This window comes from Penicillium expansum (assembly GCF_000769745.1).
Source record: "Penicillium expansum strain MD-8 chromosome Unknown contig145, whole genome shotgun sequence".
Classification (NCBI taxonomy): domain Eukaryota; kingdom Fungi; phylum Ascomycota; class Eurotiomycetes; order Eurotiales; family Aspergillaceae; genus Penicillium; species Penicillium expansum.
Window position 1 is genome coordinate 494,431 of NW_015971172.1, and position 23,140 is coordinate 517,570.

Below are 23,140 nucleotides of genomic sequence, written 5' to 3' on the forward strand. Positions count from 1 at the left end.
GAAGATGATGGATATACCTCGGTAGGAAAATGGGAGGAAATTGGAAATAGAAGGGGATAAAGTACATAGTTGGGCACGAAAGCCTATCACGACTTGACGATAAGCGGTGCTTACTTGGTTTTCCTTCTTATACTCTTGGCGATTATTTGTTTTTGTTTCAGTTGCATATACCAGCTACCTTTGGGTAGCATTTCACTTTCGGCATTTTTGACTTTCCTTTTATATAGGGCTATATCTATGTCCCCTAGGCCGTAAGACACTGCTGTAAGGCCAGGCTCAACGATAGCGGCCACTCAGAACTTGCACTCAATCTACCGCTTTTCTCTCCGCCTTCTCGATTGGTATTTAGATATCTTCAATAGACCTCCTATTTCTTCATTTCAAAGATCTCTTATTGCTGATCTCTTAAGTAGGACCAGTTTAGAGCTAATGGTAATTCTTTTTCTAAATCAATTATGTAGGCTCGAGGCTACATGCATTGGTGTATGCCAAGTTTGTTCCATCTGGTTTTCTGCCCATCAACTCAGTCAAAGTTCCCCATGGCCGCTTTCGTCTACCGTAGGCACATCCCAACATCAGCTTCCCTTTTGCACCGTGGACTTTGATTTCTCTATATCCAACCACATTCGAATTTTATCAATAATCTCGAGCACACTGAGCGTCTTCACAAAGTAACCCGGCCCTGACCATGGAATCTGCCCGAAGTCTCTACAAAAATGACGTCGATTTTGCAGCCTTGGCGCTACAATCGCGCGACTTCGCCAAGCAGTACGTGAAACAGTCTTTCCTCTGACAAAAAGTCTAATACTGATTGAAAATAGCTTGAAACCAAACGGTCAACTGGACTTTAATGATCCAGCCGCCGTCCGGTAAGTCAGAGGACTTCAACATCTAACATCCCGAGAGCAGATCTGATTTGCGTCACGCAGACAACTCACCACCACCCTCTTGCAACAAGATTTTCACCTGAAAGTTGAAATCCCCGATGATCGATTATGTCCACCGGTATGCAGATACTGAAAATATCGTACGCACATATATTGACTTAGCCTTTAGGTACCAAACAGGTATGTCGTCCAGAATGACGGCCTGGGCCCTAGTTACAACCATGTGTCTGACATATCGCATAGGCTCAATTACATCCTTTGGCTACAGGACCTCCTCGACTCCACCGCTGGAGGACTGAATGAGGGGTACGACCGAGGCCGGGAGGTCGTCGGCCTCGATATGTACGTAATGAGTCCTTCCCATTTCCGAATTTTGTCTGACAAAGTAAAGCGGAACGGGATGCATCGGCATCTACCCCCTATTGGGTTGCGCGACACGGCCGGGATGGAAATTTATAGCAACAGGTACGTCTTTGAGTCCGACGATCTTCAGTATCCACTGATCAGCCCGACAGACATCGATTCGAACAATATCCGCACATCCCGGCATAATGTGTCTCTGAACAACCTCGAATCACGAGTTCAGATAGTACATTCAGACCCCACCGGACCACTCTTCCCGCTAGAAAATCTAGGCCGTCAAACGTGAGTCTGCTTTGAGGTAAGACTAGCTAGAATCTTATTTGACCATTTACCAGCCTTGATTTCACTATGTGCAACCCACCCTTTTACACATCGCCCAATGAACTGAAGCAATCTGCTGAGCAGAAAGAACGAGAGCCTTTCTCGGTGAGTGTCATTGACTCTTCATTTCACATGCTAAACTACTACACACGCTTAAGTAACGTATCATACTAACTTTCATGAAGACCTGTACCGGCGCTGAGGTCGAAATGGTGACCCGCGGTGGAGAAGTGGCTTTCGTGAAGCAAATGATCGACGAGAGTCTCCAACTGCGCGAGCGCGTCCAGTGGTACACATCCATGCTGGGAAAATTGAGCAGTATCAACGTACTCGTAGAGACACTGATCAAGCATGGCATCGCGAATTTTGCAGTCACCGAGTTCGAGCAGGGAAGCAAGACGAAGCGCTGGGCCGTGGCGTGGTCATGGGGAGATAGAAGGCCTGCCATGGTAAGTCATACTTTAATACCTTTTACTCACTTCGCGCTTGTATTTTGTGCGCCACGTCTAACAGCTGGTCTAGAATATTGCGCGTGGAATCCCCGGCTGTCCAAAGAGTCTTTTGCCTTTCCCGGCAGATTACACATTCACATTACCACCTGGCACGTCTATCGACACAGCTACTGCTATTATAAATGCAGAACTCAGCTCATTGCCTTGGTTCTGGACCTGGGATCAGACTCGTTCTGCGGGGACGGGATTCGCTGCTGAGAATGTGTGGTCTAGATTCGCCCGTAGGAAGATGAAACTTGCTGGTGAGGAGGGTGCTGCTGAATTGAAGGCGATTCCTGCCCAGGTGGCGCTCGGAGTACGTCTGCAGATACGGCTGGTCCGGGGGGAGAAGCCAGATGAGAAAGAGGTGAAGGTTCTAGTCCGCTGGGCACAGGGGAGAGACACCGTCTTGTTCGAGAGCTTTTGTGGGATGGTGAAGAGGAAGTTGGAATCAAAATGAAACCCATAAAATCATAGCTCTAGCTGCACACGGGTATGAATAGCCTCGATTTATCAATCAACATGAGGAGATTTGAATAATGTTGAACTTGGTATATGACTTTTGTAAACATTGCACTTGCTAGACGAGCGAGCTAATCTATATGATTCATAAACAGCATCAAGGGTTATATGTACTAATTGCCTGTCACCTCGGACTGCAACTGCTTCAAGCGGTCCCAGCCCTCTGTGCCATCCCAGAAGTCCTTGCCCTTGCCCATGATTCCTCTCACGGCACTTCGAGCCTTAAACCGCCAGTCCTTCGCAACAAGCTCAGCCTCTTGATCACCCCCAGTCTTCTGATCTTCACGGTCCATAGGACCAAACTTAGCATAACCATCCCTCACAAGCTTCTCCGTAGCCCGCACAACCTCAAGCCACGGCTTCTCATCGCCCATCTGGAAAGCACCCTGAGCGTTAGCAGCAATAGTAGCACGCCACGCCTTCTCATGAGCCTCGAACGCCTTAGACGGCCGACCACGGAAAACTTCAACGCGAGCAACAATCTGCCACAGCACCGAAGAGTGTGTAATAAGCGGGACGACATTCTGATCCACCAGTGAGATGATCTGGCCAGGAATAGTACCCGTGCGAACAATCGGGGCTTCAGATGGATCGTCAGAGCGAATAAGCAACGCCTCGTACTCGAACGCCACGCTCAGGAAATCAACGAGCATGCCCAAAATCGCCACATCAATACACTTCTCGCCATTCTTCGTGCCGACGAGTTCGATAATGCGCCTCTGCGCGGTAATCACATCGCGGAATGGTGTTGCTGGGGGCGGGATGGACGCCGCGACTGTCAGGACGTTGTCCCAAATGCGGGCGTCAGTGCCCTTAAGTTGCGCTGCGCGCTGGAGCGCCGATAGGGCCTCGCGCTTACGCTTGTAGGGGTCGACCTCGGCGACGGAGACTTCACCGGTGGTCTCGTCGATAACTTCTGGGGCGGGCTCTGGGGCGGGCATGCGCAACATCGCTGCGGCAAGGTTACTCCAGGCTTGGCCGTCGGTATCGTCGAGTTGGACGGTGCGGGTGAAGGTGTCGGTTGCTTCTTGCCATTTCTGGAGCTCGAGCTGCACACAGCCGAGAGCGAACCATGCGCCCTGGTTCAGGCGGTTGATGTGCAAACTCTTCTTATAGGCTATTTCGGCCTTTTCCAGTTGCGGTGGTGTGGAGGTGAGATAGTGGCGGGCCAGGGACCGCTGGGCGCGGGCATATCGCTCTCCGGAGACCTCCCAGGCGCGCTCGTACAGCTTTTCGTCCTTGTCGATATCTCCCATGATGCAGAGCAGACGGGGAGCATCTGCTGGTAGTGGTGACCGCTCTGGTCCTTCAAATTGCTCGTTTTCATCATTTTCATCTGGGCCGGTGGCCTGGTAAAGCTGGCGGCGGATGAGGTTCTTCGCCTTGCCTTCGCGCTCGGTGGCGGCGTAGCAGAGCGCGGCCTCAGCCCACATGTGTAGTCTCTCGTAGATCTCGAGTGCGGTGCGCAGACCACCGAGATCAACCCAGCGCTTGGCAAGCTCGGCCTCGAGGCTCCAGCGTGTTGAGAAGTTTAGGATCCAGATGTGCTCAAGTCGGTCAGCGGCCGGGGCAGACTCAGACTGCTCAGGGCGCGGCAGGAAAGTTGTAGGGTCGCCAGATTCAGTCTGAGCTGCGTCATCGCTAGTTGCGGTGTCCGCAATGACTTGATCCACCAAAGCCTGCATCTGAAGCACAGCTCTCTCAACGGTACGGGAACGGTAGCCCTCTACCCGACTGCGGACCAGAAGTGCTTGGGTATAGATCTGCCAGTTGGAGCTGCCGCCATCGAGCACTCGAGTGGCGTAGGGGTTTGTTTCCTCTCGGGTGAGGCCGTTCTCAGGTGAGGTGTTAGTAATGGCAGATGCTAGTGCCAGTAGGAGAGCAGAGTCAACGGGGTTGAGAATAGGCTGGTTGTTGGCATCAATAGCATCCAGAGCTGCGGAAACCTTATCCTGAATTGCCAAGGATTGTTCATCGGGCTTTTGGTCGGAGAAAGAGATAGCCTCGAGAAGGGTGTCGTCGTCCAAGTTCAGATTCTTGGGCCCAGAAGGCTCCGAAGATTGTGGTGTCTCATCAGCGCTCTTAGCCAACACGACCAGCTGACTGATATCGCGGTCTTGGAATTTTGTGCGCTTGCCCATCTTTCCAGTCAACGCAAACTCGAACCTCCGCACCTTGGCCGCCTGATCAATATCTTCGCGTGCCTTGGCATCGAATCCGTGGTGTGTGTGGATAGTGGCCCTTTCCAGCAGGAACCGACTCCTCTCGTCCGAGTTCAACTCAGCCTTGTCCAGGATCTCAACATCCTTGTAGATCACATCCTGGAGAGTACTTGTGACCTCCGAGAGCATCTTTTGGTGAAGGAAGTTGGTGCGCATACGCGCGGTCTTTGCCACAAGCGGTCCATCGCTGCTCGCATCAGCTAATAGAGCCTTGGCAACAGCAAACAATTCCGGGTTGGGTGTGAGCTTGTAGGCAGCTTCTCCATCCAAAGTTAGGTCACGGATGATCTTTGCCCGCACGGCTTTGAGGGTTGTGGGTTCGGTTCGCAGGCTAGAGGGCAACACAGCTTCAGCCGAGCTGAATTCGAGGGGAGGACCGGTGACGTTGGACTGCAGGAAGCTGAACAAGGCTGCGAGTCCAAGATGAAGGAGTTGCGATTGCTTTTGTTCCGTGGTTAGGTCATCGCTAGACTCGAGGGCGGCGCGGGCCTGGTTGGCGACGAAGGTAGTGTATGAGATCTCGCCGCTTGCAACCTGCGCAAGAGACTCGTTTGAGGCATCGTGACCCAGCACCTTGTGAGTGAGGGGCAGGTTGAGGATCGGGACGATGTTGTCTGACGTCAATCGGATTGGATCGATGCGGTCTTTGAGAGGAGATGCGGCATCAAAGATGCTGTCCAGATTGGACGGATACGCAGGAGATTCAGCCATGTCAAATCCCTCCAGTAACCTTTTAATGATCTTGGAGTCGAGAATGTGCCCCGCGATCTTTTTCGATTTTTCTGGCTTATCGATAGTGTGTGGATAACAGGAGTGCGTGGTATTTAGACAGAGGTTACCATATCGCCAGGAACTGAAATTTATTACCACGCTCTGCTTATAGAGCATCGCATCTATTATTAATCCAACCTCTGACGACCCTTTAGGACACCAGAATCAGTCGCCAATGTCCAATTTATTATAGTATGCTATATCAAGCTGAGTCTTCCTCAGACTCAATGAGACGCATGTGCGTGGTCCTTGAGTATACGATTCAAACCCTCTCGCTGCACACAACCCTCAAAGTGGAAACTCCTGGCCAACTCTTCCAGATCCTTCTCACTACTTCCTCGAAACAATTCAGCAAACTCATCCACAAATGAAGCCGCCAAGAAAGTGTAAAACACATTCCGCATGACATGCAACTCCGTATTCCACGACGTGGGATAAGTCTCCTTCGCAGTGGGACTAACACGGTCAATCCACTCAAGCAAAGGCTTCAAAGCGGCCTCAGGCTCAGATTGAGGTCGGCGACCCCATTTATCCAGCCAGAAGTCCCTCTTCTTGTCCAGGAAAGGCTTGAGCGTCTTGTTCCACTTGCTCTCGGGGTTTGTATAGATCATACCCTGCAGACCAATATCTTTGTAGAGCCAAATCGACCAGCTGATGTTATAATTATCGTAGATGCGCAGCTGATCACCAAGGAGATTGTATCGCTCCTGGTTGACGGTCTGGGCATCGACGTCAAATACCTGGTCCGCGTAGACGGGCCCAAACTCCCCGTTCCAGACAGGGGTCTTGTTCTCGCTCATGAACTGCGCTTTGCGTAGGTACCCGCGTTCAAGACGTTCTTTCTGTTCAGCTGTGCCCTTGTAGCGATCGCCGGTAGGGAAACCCATTGACTAGAGATAGGACTGTATTAGAACGCTACACTCCATGTTCCCGTGGGCCCGGAAAGGAATGCGAAGCTCACCGAGTAATCATGCATAGCATATACACTGTTTGGCAACACCTCGTCAAAGCCCTTCCACTCCATTGCAAATGTGTTCCCATCCAGCCACAGGATATGATTCGGGTCAATCTTGCGGATCGCCTTCTCAACGCGAGCATAGAATGCGGGTAGTCGCACATGCTCAGGATCGCAAGGTTCGTTGAGCGGGTTGTATCCAGCAACCCAAGGATTATCCCTGTATCTGGTGGCGATCTGCTCCCAGAGCCAAATAGTCCGGTCTTGGTGGTCCTTGTAATCCCAGAAAGCGGCATAGCCGGTCGGATTGTCGGAGTGCCAGTCTGGGTTCTGGCCACCGGGAACGGCGTGCATGTCCAGAATGGTATAGATACCGTGCGCTGCGCACTATACGAACATTGTAATTAGTCTATTTCCCTATAATACCACCCCCATGTAGGGGAATATACAAAAGACTGACCAGGTTGACGACTCGGTCCAAGTGTTTGAACCCTGATTCTTTCAGCACGCGGGGATTCAAATCGTCCTCGAAGTGGCGGTAGTTGAAAGGCAGACGCAGACAGTTCAATCCTAGCTCGGCGAAGAATTTGGCATCCGCCTCGGTGAAGAAGTACTCGAGCCATTTGTCGAAGAAGAATTCGTATTTCTCTTGTCCTAGAACTCGGCGCATAGCAGCGCGGTGCTGGGCTTCGTGGCCTGCGAAGCCTGTGATGAAATTCTCCATGCTTTGTACAATATGTCAGTTCGGAGACAGGGAAATACTAGGGTAATCTGATCGTCTGCATACTTCATCCATCCCCCGAGAGCAGCTCCTCGCATCACAACCCCCTCTCCATTCCCATCGACGATAGTGTCGCCCTTCACGTGTAGGAAGCCGGTGGCCATATTGTTGATCCTGTACACAGTAATGTAATGACAACTGTCAAAAGCTATAATGATACCTACAGGGGTGGGTGGGAGGTGCTACGCATGACTATAAATACTTCTCTGCAACAGGCTATTTATCCAAAAATCCGGCAAGCAAACAAAACGCGGGGGATGGGCTAAATGAGGTCTCGGCATTTAACATGGGGCTTCAAGCCACCAAGCCCAGTAGCCATCCTCGACCGGCTAATATCGCAACATTTAGCCTACGCGTACATGCAGCCAAGAAACCAAGACATCTGATCAAGTGTACAAGAATTGCATTTCTCATAAATAACAAGACATGTGCCAACGGGCATGGATGCATGCCACCAGGGTATTTGTGTACAAGAGAAGCAACGCCATCCGAAAAAGCCGCCTAAACGCTCAGAGAATAATGCAACACACCAGACTAAACTACCAATCCTGCCCGCGATCCCGCATCAGGATCTCAATGGCTTCGTCCTCGGGAACGGGATTGTCATTCAGTTCCTTGACGCATTGCGTGAGCCCCTCCGCGGCTTCATCCACTTGCTCTGCTGTCCAGCCCGTGCATGCCATCACCATGCGACGGTAGTTTTGTCCAAGAACTGCGTTCTTTGCTTTCAGGCCATCGACTTCAGCTAATATCCCTCCGTTAAATTCTTTGTAGCATTGTGCCTGGCGCCTAAGCAGATCCGTTGGTGGCAGTGCAGCCAGGAAGCCAACTTGGTGGTCTGAGAACCCGGACGCTGGGTCGAAAGCCTCAGGGAAGAGAGCATCAAATGTTGCAACATCAACACCGGAATCTCTGTCGGCGTCACCCACAACAACCGTCTTGGTCGCGTCCAGTCCTGGTGTGTTTTTCACTGTGACCAACAGACCCTCAGATGAACGCTCTAGATTCTTGATGCGCCGATCTAGCTCCACGCGCTCAGCACCCTTGCGTCTAAGCTCATCATATTGCTTCTGTTCGATCTGCCGAGCTTTGGCAGACTCGCGGATCTTCGTATGCCAGTGATCGAAACTTTCTTGTTTTTGTGTCAAACTCGAAGCCAACTCTCGGTCAATACTGCCAAGTGTTTCTTCAACCATTGTGCTAATTTGGGACATTGCCGCTAGATTTCATTGTTAGTAATAATAAAGATGGCGGGCGGGAAAACATTTTACCATCAAGAATCTCTTTCTTCGACTTCGCCAGTTGATCAATGAATGTGTCATTCCGATTGACCGGTTGTTGAGACTGAGAATTTCCGTCGACCATGTCGACACCCACACCGTAATCTGCAGGCCGGAGGCCAGTATGATTTGGAATGTGAGGATCAGCACCCACTTCCAGGAGTTGCGGGACAAGGACTGAGCGCGCACGCCCTGCCAGATTAAGGGCGGTATCGCCCTGATCATCGCGGAGGTTGACAATCTCAGAGATGAACCGTCCCAAAGAGATGACTTCATTGCTGGGGTTCCCGTTTGGCGCATGGTCTCCATTCGCACTTGGGACGATACCGCCATGTCGTACAATAAACTCAAGAAGAGCTTCCAGATAATGCTTTGCGGAGACGTGTCCGCCGCCACCTGTTGCGGCCATCATGGCGATATGGTGCAGGATTGTACGTCCGCTGTAATCGACCATGTCAATGGTAGGGGCTAATACCTGCAGCAAACGTGGGAAGCTTCGATAATCAAGGTTGTTCCGAGTGCCCACGGACTTCTGCAGGGCCGTTTCTCCGGCACCGTTGACTCGTGATATACTGACACCCTTGGCTACTAGCGCATTGAGTAGTGACATTCGGGCAAGCATCGCAGCCCAGTGCAGGGCATTGTTTCGATACTCATCAAGGGGAATTTCAAGATCATCCCCGGTCAACTGCAATAAGGCCGGGTGATCCGTGAAGTCTTTTGTTCGTTTGTCGAGGAACAATGTCATAATGAGCTTCATCTTCTGGAATCTCTCGGGAGTAGAAGCAGGCGCCAGGGACTCGACGCCGCGTTTCGAGCCATCGTCAATAGGAGGGGGAGGAATATCCATATCTTGATAAAAGGAGTCGTTAGGTTCTGTGGGTGTAGGTTCGTGCATGGATAGATTGGATGGTTCTCGAGCAAGACCGATAGGTGGGCCTTGGTGCGAAGTAGAGCGCATGCGTTTGCGAGGAGGTTCCGCAAGATCGTCGTTGTCGTCTTGAACCTGGTACCGATTTTGCAAGCTGCCAAACCCGCTGTCGGACATGCTGTACATGCTCTGCTGGCTGCTGAACGCGAGTCCGGATTCCTGGCTGCTCATCTGCTGTGAGGGCTTGCGAGCCATGCTGGGGCGACGATTATTAGAGCTGGGTGAGTCGAAGCGCGCTTTGCTGAGGGCATTCACAGCGGTGGCGGCGGTTCGCGAGATATTTTGGAAGAAAGTTCCCTGCTGCGGCTGTGAAGCGCTGCGATTCTCCCCGCCGTTGTAAAGGCGTTTGCGCTGCGCAGCCATTGCTTGTTCTTTGGTGGGTGTATCTATCGTCGATTCGTGGGCAGGAGCTCCGGAGCCGTCAGGGTTCATATCGTACTCCAGCAGTGGCCGGAGTGATTCTTCAACGTGGTATTCTCTGCAGAGGTCAACGCCTCGTTGGTAGTTAACCCACGTCCCCTGGTATTTTCCGTAACCGCCTTGTACTTTCTCGTGTTCACCGGCCGCAATTTCCTTCTCGAGGGTTTTCGTTCGTCTCGCTTTCACTACACCAGCGACTTTCAAAATTTGCGTAGCGTTCAACCAAGAATCGGATCGACGTTTCATCACAGCAACACCATTTACTTCCATTTCATAGACAGCGACATTAGAGTAGACAGCCTATTTTGAGCGTCGTCAGTGGTATGCTCTGTGGGTGTGGATTGAGACCACGAACTCGGTAAATCTGTGGTTTGTACTCCTCCTGATATGACATTACCGACCCATAGTCGTTGGCTCCATCGTATCCACCAAAGCTAGTTCGTGCGAGGCCGTTGGGGTAACCGAAAGAGGACATCTGAGATCCTTTCGGGGGCGGAGGAGTTGCGCGAGGGGTGGCAGAGAGGGATTGCGAAGCATTCAACATGTTGTAGGCCATTCCATTCGACCCTGTACTGCCCTGTGAGTATGACATGCTGAACTTTCTAGGAAATGTCAGCATACAAATCGGGTAATGATGGGATAGAGTACATAGCAAGGGGAGAGATACCGGATGTCGATTGGAATGACGCGAGCTCAAGGAGGCGCGTGGCTAACCCTCTGGAGGGAAACCGTAGGCCAGACCAATTTACATTCAAAGCCACAAAGCGACCAAACGAGGTGTCAAGTAGATATTGAGATATTAAGATCCGAGGCTCAATGCAAGGCAGGGCAATGTTCGCGGGGTTTGGGGGGAGAGACTGCGAAAATGGCGCGTCGGAGTTCCCGTGACACGCATTTCGCCAAGGATTTCGCGTTTCTCCGTTTTGGGATTTCTTTTTTTTTCCACTTCACGATTGCAATAAAAATAAGATATTCCTAATGGCCAGACCACAACCTCAGCATTGGGTACACAATCTCTCCAAAACACAACAATGGCGCCATTTATTTCGCGCCACGCTGCGCGAATGTACCTACCTACCTGACCCCATCGCTCGCAACTACATGAAAGACCATATCATCTCCCGATATCGTGCTGTTTCCTCCCGTTCCCCAAAGGCTGGTCCTAATGCGGTTCACGCGGCAAGAAATGCATTGTCGGTTCTGCGGCGAGCAAATGAAGGCTATTCACGACCTCTTGAGAAAGTGTTGTTCATGTCGTACGGTCGCACTGGGAGACGGCGACATGAACTGCTGGCAAAGATTTTAACGCCGGAAATCCCCAATGACTCTTTGGCTCTCAAAGAGCTACTCTCACGGCCTGTTGATTTCAGTGATGGTTGGGAACCCTCGGCTATCGTGAAGAGCCTCTCGGCCTCTCAAATGCAGAACACAGTGGTTGCAGCAGCCCGGATCAGGCCGTTGATCAAACAATTGGAACCTCCGATTCCCAATAAGAACAGCTGGGGCAAAGAATTGGCTGAGTCTCGAAAGAGAAACATTCGGAGGCAATGGTACAACAATACATTGAACAGTCTCCTTCCACCATTACCAGAAAAGGATCTCCAGACGCTTGAGGGACTCATCTCAGGGACTGTGTCATGGGAACCTCCGAAAAGGAGAACTTCAAAGCCCCAGATTTCCCAGACCAAGCCTGGTGGCGAGCTCTTCAAGTTGCTGGCTAGGGGCCCTGAGAAGGGTACCACCTTCGCTGAGTATGCCAATGGCCGGCCACACACAATTACAGTCAGGCTAATGCGTCGTCAATGGAGACGCCTGTCTGCTCTTGTGCCACGACAGTACTGGAATCCGATTTCACAAAAGTGGCGCTTTTTGTGGGATTCACCAAAGGAAGTCCCCAAGCTATCCTTTGATCTGGACAGTAGCATCGACCCAGAGGCTTTTTTCAAAAAATTGTCAATCCATGAAAAGGAAAACGATGCTGAGGCGCATCAAGTCTCTCAATAACAGAATATTGACAATGTAATAATACACGATTTGGAATCCACTCATGGCCTTAGTCATTCCCATATTCAAGTTCAATATGAACTGAAGTGAAGGGCTACCTACCAGGCATAAATGCAAGCTAACAAGCACTCCAGGATATCTTACCAACTAAGGCATAGTCACATGATTCATGATTCAATAATTCCACTTTGTTCATGAACTGTCATCTCATTAAGAATACAAATGCATATGATAAAAGTAAAGCGTAAAGCCCCTCGAGTCGCCCCAGAGGAGAAGCCAAAACGGGCCGAATGCTCTTAGAGCGGAAAACACAGTAGAATAAAGACAGGGTATACAAAAGGAGAAGGATCAAGCAAGTCACCGTAACCAATCACACCAAAACAAGCGAGACCAATTAGTCGCTATCAGAGGAAGAGCTAGAGCTGGAGCTGGAGCCCTTCCGCTTGTGCTTCTTATCCTTCTTATGCTTCTTCTCCTTCTTGTGCTTCTTGTGTTCCTTCCCACTATACCAGAGCACCAACAGTCAGTCTCGTCTCAACCCAAAAGAATAGAAAAAGAGGATAGCGCAAAGGGGCAAGACTCACAGCTTAGTCGCCATATTCATACCAACAGCACCCAGAACAGCACCGCCTGCGGTACCAAGTATACCGTGGCTAAGCTTATTTCCCACGAACCCACCAGCCGCGCCACCAAGCAGCGTCGACCCAAGGCCCCTGTCGCCCTCTGGTCCTACAGCACCGGGCTGTCCTTGCTGGTGCTGGGGTGCGCCGCCATAGTACGCGGAGCTCTCGCCGCCGCCGCTTTGCGGGTACTGCTGTTGCTGGGGAGGCTGGCCGTATCCAGGACTGCCTTGGGGAGGGTATTGGCCCTGCTGGTGCTGCGGGGGGTATGTCTGGTATCCCTGACCGCCTTGTTGATCATATGGTCCTGGATGTTGGCCGTGTTGGGGCGGACCGTAAGCCTGCTGACCCTGCAGCGCGGAAAGTTAGTTAGGTATAGCCGCAGTACGAGTACGAGATGAAAGTGAGAATTCGAGCTCCGTGCGACTCGGTCATGTGTAACGACATTTCATGTGTTATGTGTATGAACTCACCTCTGGTGGGTAATATCCTTGCTGTGGTTGAGGGGAATGTCCCTGCTGAGGGGGGTAGTGTCCTTGGCCTTGCTGTTCATAATAACTGGCACTGCCGCCGTATTGATTCTGCGAGGGTCCACCGTACGACATATTGGTATCGGGGGTGGTAAGAGGCGGTTTTGGGGTAAGTGTTAGATGGGATGATAGGTATCGATATTTAGGATGAGCTGAACAGGAAGGAGAGATCTGGGGATGACCTGACAATAAATACACGGCATCAGCGGGGCTCCCGGGGCTGAGCGGGAAGTTGAGCACCGCCTCTCAGGGAGTTTTCTGATGAACACAGCCTCCTTATCATCTTAAAAGGTGGCTTAACCTTTCTTCAGCTGAACTAGGTAACCAATGAGTATATCTCTAGCTATTTAGTTATGGACCTTTACAGCATTCGGCATTTAGCATCCATCCACGCCAATCAACGCCAAGACTATCGCCCCGCAATTGACAGGCTCCTGCAAGGAACCGAGGAGCATTCCTGATTTGGTAGGTATTTTTAGACCAAAGGGACTTGAGTGGCGATAATCAAGTAGTATGGTACTCCGTATATCCAGTTCATTATATATTCATTATGGTTGTTCGAAATTGACGTTTTCCATATTAGAAGGCCCACTGCCTTAATATGTTTACTGCTTGTGTTCAGCAGTATTATCGACTTGACATTGAAACAATAATCACTAAACTTTTTCTTTGACAGAAATCTCGTGTACAGCAATGTATGGTCTAGATGACAGATATGTATGACTCTAACTAAAAATGACAAAATCCACTACCTGACAATTTGCGCGGGCATCAATGACTTGAGTTCAATATGCACCAGTGAACTTTTGTATGGGACCCGTATCCAAAGCGGTCCATGTAGTATCCAAGGGTTTCGATTCGGGTTTCAACCATGTATTGTAATATAGCTTTCGACATCTAGCATCATGAAGATAAGCCGAGTACACACCTCTGTCAATTACAATCAAGTCGATGGAGCTTGGTGAGTCCGAAGGGACTTCGGCCATCGATCTTCCAATATAACAACACTATAACCCCCACCATGTGGGGTTGAATCTCTTATGCAGGGATATGAGTACTTCCATCGATACTATAGCACTTCAAAACTTGTGTCGAGGTCTCAAATTCGAAATAGGTTTCCAAGTCCTTCGTGAACATGTTAAACCAACTAAACGTATGGCCTTTAGTCAGACAGGTTGGAGGCTCGAAATAACAGTTCCACGTAGCAGTCTTGTTAATTTCGCATTTACATGTTGTGGAATAGGCTCGATATTTTCTTTATAATAACTATGATTTTCAACGTACAACTTGTTTCCCTGGTATTCCAAGGTAAGCCCGATAAAAGCAGCCTCTCAGTGACCTTTGAGAAGACATCAAGAACATGGTTGATAGCGAGAATGATAGTTTTCAGCTTGCTGTAGAGATGAACAGCATGACTTAGTTGTTTTTTGGTCATTTCAGTGACTCCTTGGAGAGACGAGAAGATTATGTAGGAAACACCCACTTCCTGCGATATATCAGTATAACCCTGGATATATTCCCTGTGGGCGTTTTTTTGTCGGTCCCAAAAGTTGACGACAAGGGATGTCAGATGAGTGCATATTAGGGCTGGATTTAGGCATCTAGCAATTTCAGATTCGCCTCTCGATATTTGACTCATTTAATTTAATGCACTTCTTTCATGTGTCACTAGTTGTAACTACCCCGGATCTTGTCAAAGTGGGGACTGGATCCACTAAATTTACGATGAAACCTCTAAAGCGACCAATTTACTAGGTAAACCTGTCTTTAAAGAGCCTCTAGTAGTCACTAGTCTGGATACATCCAAGAGAAAAGAGAAGGACGTTATCTCCGATGAAACCTCCCCCGCCTCACTTCCTAATCAAAATAAAGATCAACAACGGCCGCCAAGCGGCATATCAACGACTTGCCTATTTAGCCGTGTAGACCCGACAAGTGGAGACTCTTACGGGGTATATAATGCCCGAGGGTAAAATGGACACCAATAGCAAAGTAAACCCAGGAGCGAAGGATTCAGCCCAACTTGCATACATACAAGGTGGCTAAGCATGTGAGTCCGAGCGAGGTGATAAACAGCTTTCTTGCCAATAGCATGGTATTTGTTGGCGCTGCAGCCAAGAACTGACTCGCGCTCGAGATCTCGGATCTTGTCGTAAGTTTAGAGGGGAATCTTGAGGGAAGGGAATACGTGTACGAAGTAGTAAAAGAGAATTCCAGCCACCCATGGGTACTTCGCTTGTTCGGAGAGAAGCCGAACATGTGGCCACGCACTGTCCCCCTCTAATGCTTGGCAGTCTACTATCTACCTGGGCGAAGTCTTACTTCAGAGAAGCCCTGCCAAGCAGCTACGGGCCGCTGGATCATTGAAAGGTTAATATGCGAGTCTGAGGAGGTGGGTTGCTATGCTATATCATGGGCAACTACGGATTTTGTAGTAGATATTTATCTTATAATCGGGCGAAAAGTCCAAAGCCCAAAATCCAAAGTCTAGGATGTGTGTGGGTTATCCTCGTTTGGCACACAAAACCGGCGATCAGCAGAACAGCGGAGGCTGATCGAGGGGCCCTATCACAGCCGACCTGGCTAAGGAACCTTGTCCAAAGATACTATTGTGGGGGACTTCTCCAGGATTGGGTTAATCTCCCCTCCATTTTAGACCCCACCTCGTGGTCTGCGCAGAGGAGAGTATTTCTTTAGGTTGAGAGATAAAACCAAAGGTGAGTGTACTTCCATGCCTATATTGCGGCTGGTAGATGCAGTCACATCCGCTAAATGCAAAAGCACACCGGAAGAGAGTGCAAAATTCTCGGAGGAAAGGTCTAATGAAAACCAATCTAGAACGATGTAGAAGTAAAAAAGACAAAGAATTCCATAAAAGAATGCACAAGAAAAAAACCGTGAGCTCTGTGCCTTGCATCAACCTGCGTTTACCGCCGAAAAACACCGTGCCATTATGGGTACATTGAAAACTTTTTCTAACTTTTCCCCACGGGGACTATCGTTTTCCGGGGCCAATACCCCATAAGTGTACCGTGATCAGCGGTTGAGCTGAGACTGCCCTCATTCGTGCACATCCCCGACTCCAGATTGCTGACCCGCGTGTCAAGCGAATAAGATCACGTCTTATCCCTGCATTCGGCGGGACCGCAGACGTCGGTGGTCATTCGTTTGATTCCTTTCGGTCCTCGGGATGTCCGCTAGATTCGGTGACCATAGAGGAGGGAGGAGGGAGGGTACCCGCGTAGTATTTAGAGCTGCGCCAGGCCCCCCTTGTTTGGACTTCTGATCTATCTTCTTTCCCTTTCTTTGGACTTTCCGCCAGGCTTTGGACTTTCCTCTCCGATTCACCGGTGTTCCAAGATCCTCAGCAGTTATGGGTGAGGCAAAGCCTCAGTATGCGGCGACATCCTCACCGGATGTTGAGGAGAATATGAGTGTCGGCCGCTACATCGCAACTCGTATTTCTTCTCTGAAGCCTCCGATGAACCCCGCGCCAAACCCGTTCAAGGCTCTGACACTGCTAAACCGGACTCAGTGGCTTAATTTCTCGGTATGTCGATCTCCCCGTAGGGCTGATGGGCAAGAAAAAAAGACTTGGCTAATCAACCTAACCCTATAGGTCGCATTTCTGGGTTGGTCTTGGGATTCATTCGACTTCTTCACCGTCTCCCTTACTACCTCTGAGCTTGCGAAGTCATTCGATAAATCCGTGACCGACATCACATGGGGAATCACCCTGGTGCTGATGCTGCGATCTGTCGGCGCGATCACCTTCGGAATCGCCTCCGATCGATGGGGCCGCAAATGGCCATTCATCGTCAACCAGCTCCTCTTCGTGGTCCTCGAGCTCGGCGCTGGTTTCTGCCAGACATATAAACAGTTCCTGGCTTGTCGCGCCTTGTTTGGAATTGCCATGGGTGGCTTGTACGGTAACGCGGCTGCTACAGCGCTGGAGGATTGCCCGCCTGAAGCACGCGGTATCATTTCGGGGCTCCTGCAGCAAGGTTACGCGTTTGGGTATCTGCTCGCCACGGCTTTTGCCAGAGGTCTTGTCGATACTACTCCGCATGGCTGGCGGCCGCTGTTTTGGTTTGCGGCCGGTCCACCAGTCTTGATCATTATCTTCCGGTTGTTCCTAGGTGAAACCGAAACTTTCCGTCGGCGCCAGGAAGCGCGGCAGGAAGTCCGCGGAGGTGTTGCGGCGTCGTTCATGTCAGAAGGGAAGGTTGCACTGCAGCGACATTGGCTGATGCTCATATACCTGGTTCTGCTTATGGCAGGGTTTAATTTCATGGTATGTACACTACTTGCTATTCGAGTAACAGAAGAAGCTAACATGGAGAGTAGTCGCACGGATCCCAAGATTTGTACCCGACAATGCTGCAGAACCAGTTCAATTTCTCCAAAAACGCAGTCACTGTCACACAAGTCGTTGCTAACCTAGGCGCTTTGTCAGGTGGCGTATTATGCGGCTGGGCTAGTCAGATCTTCGGCCGACGGTTCTCTATCATTGTCATCTCTATCATTGGTGGCGCCCTTCTCTACCCCTACACATTTGTCCAAAACAAGAATGTTATTGCCGCAGCCTACTTCGAACAGTTCATGGTCCAGGGTGCATGGGGTGTGATCCCAATCCACCTGATGGAACTATCCCCAGGACCTATCCGCACCTTCGCCGTCGGCACCGCTTACCAACTCGGAAACCTGGTCTCCTCCGCTAGCTCAACCATTGAGTCAACTATCGGTGAACGCTTCCCGCTGCCTCCAACTAAAGCAGCCGCCCACCGTTACGAATACGGCAAGGTCATCTGCATTTTCATGGGCTGTGTCTTTGCCTATGTTATTTTGATTACGATTGCGGGACCAGAGCGTTTGGGTCGTAATTTCGATGCTGAGCATGATGCGGATCTGCAGGAGGTTGCTGCTCACCGCGGCCTCAACAATAAGGAGGACTTTGGAGAAGATCCCGAAAAAGCTAAGACCTCTATTGTGCCGTAGACTCGCTAGGGGATTCCAGGAGCTGGTGTGATACCTAATGCCTACGCGATGATTGATGATTGCTTTGTATTTCGGGACCTTGCAACGACTTGGGATTTTTTATTTGAGAGAATGTGGAAAGAACATCTAGGATATAATTGGACGAGACAATACATTGGCTTCTAATGGCTAGCTCTGTTTATCTCGCTCGCTCTGTGTTGTAGATTGATGTGAGCAGTGCGTTTCGCTCTCGTATGTGTTTGGTTGCCCTGTACTGTAAGCACACTAAGCGTGAGACCTACCTAGGAGAGGCTCTAGTTATATTGTGCAAGGATTCGTCCTTCCAGCCTAAAACCCCGCACTTATACACTACTCTTGAATTAAATTCAGATAAAATAAAATACGAACCGAATGGATTGAGACAAAAATGGTGGTAATTACAAGATGATTATACTATGGGTTGAATATGAATGTGATGCTATACTAGTATAGCATCATCACGTCATTGATTATAATAGAGTCACATTGATCCACGAAGAATAGATCTGAATATCCAGCTGGTTTCAGATGTTCCAAGGATGTCTAAAGACAAAATGCGTTCTCTAATCTTTATGGGGGGTGTCATTTATAATAGTAATGTAGTAATAAGCATCTGCCTAGTCTTATTATATGGCATACGCGTCCTGCAGGAACATTATCATGGGATACACGGTTGCCTGCTGTGGTAGTTCCAGTGCATCTATACATTAGATCTTTCATAATTTCCTATATCTCGATCTATTTTCTATTCATAATGCTTATAAGATAGAATATATGTTGTAATATGTACAACATAGGCCATTCTCTCGGCATAGGCTTGTTTGTCGTGGCTTCAAGCCTCTAGGGCTATGTACTAAGTTTGTGGTGCCAAGCCTACAATGCCAATTGCGTCGAGAAAAAAAAAAAAAAAAAAAAAAAGGAGCATCTCAAAAGTGGATATTTTAAAGTGAAAATTTAGAGACCAAAGATTAGAAGAAACACTTCTGGAGTTCATAAAGACCTCAAATACCTGTACCCACAAAAAAAGCACTTTCAGGGACTGTCAGGGACATAGACCTTTTCTCCGCCAAGGCCCAGCCAAACCTCTAACCGCCCCGGCTTCCATTCTTGTCTTCCCCCATTCCCACCCCTTCCTTTCCCCTCGTTCCTTACTCGTTAAGGGTTCTCTTGCGAGGTTTAACCCCCTGCGCCAAGAACCTGTCTGTATGTGCTGGATGAAGTCCCGGCTCCGCCTTCTCCAATGCACAGACGCTCGTCGGGATCCCCTGTCGAGGACGAAGATTCCTCGGTCTCCCGAACAGACGATGGAACCCCCATCGACGAGAACACGCGATCTCAAATAGCTAGGCGCGGCACCAGCTCTGATCTTTGCCGCGACGGCAGCGCGACACCGCGCTCCCGGAACTCGAGTATGTGGCGCACCCCGTCCTCCCAACCTTCCAACGATACCAAATCGATGCCATTGGGCTCCCCCCGACTTCCGATGGAAGCCCCCTCTCCCGACGGTCGTCGTGCACGACAATCCCGCCAACGCAGCCCATGGTCTTGCTCCATTTTGACGGCTTTCACCACTTGCGTTGCTGTCGCGTTCGTGATCTCCATTGTCAGCTCCTTCACCGGTCGGCAACATGGCGGGGATGGCTGCGGTGTTCCAATGATGAGTCCGACATTCATTCGTATGTTGGAATTTGACACGGAACATACTCGCTTTGCAAGCAAATACAATCTCTTCGTCTATCGGGAGGAAGGCGTGGATCCTTACACCCAGGATAACATCGAGGTACGGTGGCCCGGACTCGGTCCATGCGCTTGGATTCTTGTGCTGACTTGTATGTTTAGTTGAACGGCGTGCCAGTTCTGTTTCTCCCCGGGAACGCTGGAAGCTACCGCCAAGTCCGATCTCTGGCCGCCGAGGCCTCGCGACATTACTACGATGTGGTCCGACACGATGAGAGCCGCCACGCGGCTGGAACGCGGAGCTTGGACTTTTTCATGGTGGACTTCAATGAGGATATGGCGGCGTTCCATGGACAAACGCTGTTGGATCAAGCGGAATATGTGAACGAGGCGATCTCGTACATCCTATCACTTTACCATGATCCGCGACGCACTCGCCGAGATCCAGGGTTACCGGATCCCAGCGCAGTCATCCTTATCGGACATTCTATGGGCGGAATAGTGGCACGGACCTCTCTGACTATGGCGAACTACCAAGCCAATTCGGTCAATACGATCATCACCATGTCTGCACCTCACGCAAAACCGCCTGTTTCCTTCGATTCCGATATCGTCCACACCTATAAACAAATCAACGACTATTGGCGCGACGCCTATGCGCAGACATGGGCCAACAATAACCCGCTGTGGCATGTCACTCTCATCTCCATTGCGGGTGGTGCGCGGGACACCGTGGTGCCCTCCGACTATGCCAGTATCTCCTCTCTCGTTCCCGAGACGCATGGATTTACTGTATTCACGTCGTCTATTCCGGATGTCTGGATTGGCATGGATCATCTGTCGATTACTTGGTGTGATCAGTTCCGCAAGGCTATAATCAAATCCTTATTTGAGATCGTCGACGCCAGGCGCCCTACTCAAACGAAACCACGGGCAGAACGGATGCGTGTGCTTAAGCGGTGGTATTTGACGGGTCTGGAGTCGGTGGCTGAGCGTACCCTGCCGCAGAAGGAAGCAAATACTCTTTTGACCCTTGAGGATAACGCAAACACCATCCTTGCACAGGGCCAGCGGCTGGTCCTGCGCGAACTGGGGCTGCAGCATGGCCCGGATGTTCGTCTTTTACCAATCCCTCCCCAGGGGGTTTCCGGTAAAAAGTTCACCCTGCTCACGGACCAGTCGCTTGACAAGAATGGCAATGTTGAGGTCCTCTTCTGCAGCGTATTCCCACTATCCAATGGCCGTTCAACCAACTTCCCGTTGAACTTAGATTTCTCTGGTGGCACTGTGGGCTCAACCCGCTTGGCCTGCAAGAGCGCGGCCGAGGACAGTATTCATTTGCCTGCCTCGACCCCCTCGTCGAAACATGCTTACGATCGTACCCCGCCGTTCTCATATCTCCAGTACGACTTGGAGGCTCTCGCAGAACATCAGTTCGTAGCTGTCGTAGACAAGGCCAATGTACCGACTCCAGGCTTCCTTGTCGCCGAGTTTTCGGACAGCTCGGATGCAATGATTCGGGCCAAGGTGGGATTGGGAGGATTGCTCAGTGCTGGCCTGAAGATGCGGCTACCCGCGAGCCGGCCTATGCTCATGGAAGTGAAGATCCCCGCACTGTATTCGAGTCTTCTCGACTACCGGTTGAAGATCACTCGCCATCCTCAGAAGGAGGAGCTGTTCGCTCCATTGCTCCGGCAATCCGTCTCTGACCCTCATGAGTCGAAGTTTTTCGTCAATGTCAACGAGGTCAACGTAAACTTGCACGGTGTGGCGCCATACATGCCGCCTGCAATTAGCGAGCAGGCCGCTCTCGGGGGTGTATCATTTCACCTGTGGACGGATCCAACCAGTGACTCGACGGTTGACATCTCCCTCCAAGTGGATCTCACCAGCAGTCTTGGTGAGCTAGTGATGCGGTATCGAACCATCTTCGCGGCGTTCCCACTACTCGTTGTGGCCCTTGTTCTCCGGAAGCAGTTCCAGGTCTATGATGAAACTGGTTACTTTATTCCGTTCACCGACGGCCTTGATCGTGCGTTGCGGTCTTCGTTCCCGCTTCTGCTGGTGGCTATGTCTCTACTGGCCTCCTCCCTCGCTACCTCCAAAGCTCTGCCTCAGACCGACGAACCCCTTCATTGGCGGTCCAACTCGACCGAGACTCCCGTCGACTTCACCAAGAATGATCTCCTGCTTGGCTCCCAAGACGCTTTCTTCTGGTTCTTAGTCCCAGTATTCGGTCTCATCAGCGTTGGCGTCTGCGTCCTTGTCAACTATCTTGCTCTCGTCCTCGTGAATATCTTCTCCTGGGCCTATGGGTTCCTAAACAGCAAGTCAGGCTATATCCGGCGAGAAGACCGCGGAAACCTGCCGATCTTTCACACCCCCACTCCTCGCCGACGCATTATCCATACGGCGATCCTTTTGATCCTTGTCTCGACTGTCATCCCCTACCAATTTGCTTATATGGTCGCCTGCATTGTGCAGCTAGCCACATCTGTGCGGGCACAATGGCACGCCAAGGAAACTAGATCTACCTCGCACCTGAATTTCGACAACTACGCACACTCCATCTTGATCCTGATGTTGTGGGTCCTCCCAATCAACGTGCTGGTCCTCCTGGTCTGGGCCCATAATCTCGTCGTGCACTGGTTTATGCCGTTCTCATCCCACCAAAACGTCTTATCTATTATGCCCTTCCTCATTCTGGTCGAGACCATGACCAGCGGCGCTATGATACCGCGCATCACGACCAGGTATGTAGAGCGTTATATCTCACAAGTCCTAAGCTAACATATCTATCTCCGTCGCAGATTCAGACACGTCACCTCAATGATCTTCTTCGCCATCGCTATCTACTCAGCGATATACGGCGTCTCCTACGCGTATCTCCTCCACCACCTCGCCAACCTCCTCGCAGCCTGGTTCGTCGGTATTTATTTATTCGGCAACAACTTCTCACCACGCCGTCTGTGGCGTATCATCGATGGCGACGAGCTTCCATCCGAAACGGGGAGTAGTCACGTTAAGAAGAAGCCATGAAAGTTAATCACGTCTGTTGTTCTTGTTCTGCTTGTTTGATTCGCTGTTTTTTTTTTGCCACGGAGTTGCGCTGCGCATATGGGTCTGGAGTTACGAGCGTTTTCACCTTTTTGTACAGACATCGGGGTTTTTCTCCCCAGCGACTTTACGCATATCGATGTCCCCATCTTTTTTCCTGCCTTCACCCCAATCCTTAAACCTCCCCACACCACTTGTCACGACACCTATCCCACAACCCCACGTCTCCCAGTGAGAATAGTCGGGACCTTGTGATACTACTCGACCCTCGCAAACCCCCAGACTTCAGACT

The 23,140-nt window shown here is 50.5% G+C and overlaps 6 protein-coding genes across 6 annotated transcripts; 4 read left to right on the forward strand and 2 right to left on the reverse strand.

The window, feature by feature from the left end:
• Window positions 1-688: 688 nt before the first annotated feature.
• On the forward strand, window positions 689-2,522 carry PEX2_044970 (DUF890 domain protein; the record flags this gene model as incomplete). Its single annotated transcript, XM_016741772.1, has 10 exons — window positions 689-768; window positions 822-869; window positions 930-1,005; window positions 1,057-1,067; window positions 1,131-1,229; window positions 1,279-1,352; window positions 1,403-1,532; window positions 1,586-1,676; window positions 1,757-2,020; window positions 2,094-2,522. The coding sequence occupies 10 exons, from the start codon at window positions 689-691 to the stop codon at window positions 2,520-2,522; spliced, it is 1,302 nt and encodes a 433-aa protein (XP_016603474.1).
• Window positions 2,523-2,697: 175 nt separating this feature from the next.
• Window positions 2,698-10,536, reverse strand: PEX2_044980 (Glycoside hydrolase, superfamily; the record flags this gene model as incomplete). The annotated part of the gene is made up of 8 exons (XM_016741773.1): window positions 2,698-5,588; window positions 5,846-6,467; window positions 6,539-6,919; window positions 6,993-7,257; window positions 7,320-7,427; window positions 7,857-8,532; window positions 8,585-10,244; window positions 10,300-10,536. The coding sequence occupies 8 exons, from the start codon at window positions 10,534-10,536 to the stop codon at window positions 2,698-2,700; spliced, it is 6,840 nt and encodes a 2,279-aa protein (XP_016603475.1).
• A 509-nt stretch (window positions 10,537-11,045) lies between these two features.
• On the forward strand, window positions 11,046-11,948 carry PEX2_044990 (uncharacterized protein; the record flags this gene model as incomplete). The annotated part of the gene is made up of 1 exon (XM_016741774.1): window positions 11,046-11,948. One exon carries the CDS (start codon window positions 11,046-11,048, stop codon window positions 11,946-11,948), a length of 903 nt encoding a protein of 300 aa, XP_016603476.1.
• Window positions 11,949-12,342: 394 nt separating this feature from the next.
• On the reverse strand, window positions 12,343-13,173 carry PEX2_045000 (putative glutamine-serine rich protein MS8; the record flags this gene model as incomplete). The annotated part of the gene is made up of 3 exons (XM_016741775.1): window positions 12,343-12,451; window positions 12,533-12,918; window positions 13,042-13,173. The coding sequence occupies 3 exons, from the start codon at window positions 13,171-13,173 to the stop codon at window positions 12,343-12,345; spliced, it is 627 nt and encodes a 208-aa protein (XP_016603477.1).
• Window positions 13,174-16,471: 3,298 nt separating this feature from the next.
• PEX2_045010 (sugar transporter family protein) lies at window positions 16,472-18,096 on the forward strand (the record flags this gene model as incomplete). The annotated part of the gene is made up of 3 exons (XM_016741776.1): window positions 16,472-16,648; window positions 16,718-17,392; window positions 17,446-18,096. The coding sequence occupies 3 exons, from the start codon at window positions 16,472-16,474 to the stop codon at window positions 18,094-18,096; spliced, it is 1,503 nt and encodes a 500-aa protein (XP_016603478.1).
• Window positions 18,097-19,354: 1,258 nt separating this feature from the next.
• PEX2_045020 (GPI inositol-deacylase) lies at window positions 19,355-22,830 on the forward strand (the record flags this gene model as incomplete). Its single annotated transcript, XM_016741777.1, has 3 exons — window positions 19,355-19,894; window positions 19,954-22,544; window positions 22,602-22,830. The coding sequence occupies 3 exons, from the start codon at window positions 19,355-19,357 to the stop codon at window positions 22,828-22,830; spliced, it is 3,360 nt and encodes a 1,119-aa protein (XP_016603479.1).
• Between the last annotated feature and the right edge of the window lie 310 nt (window positions 22,831-23,140).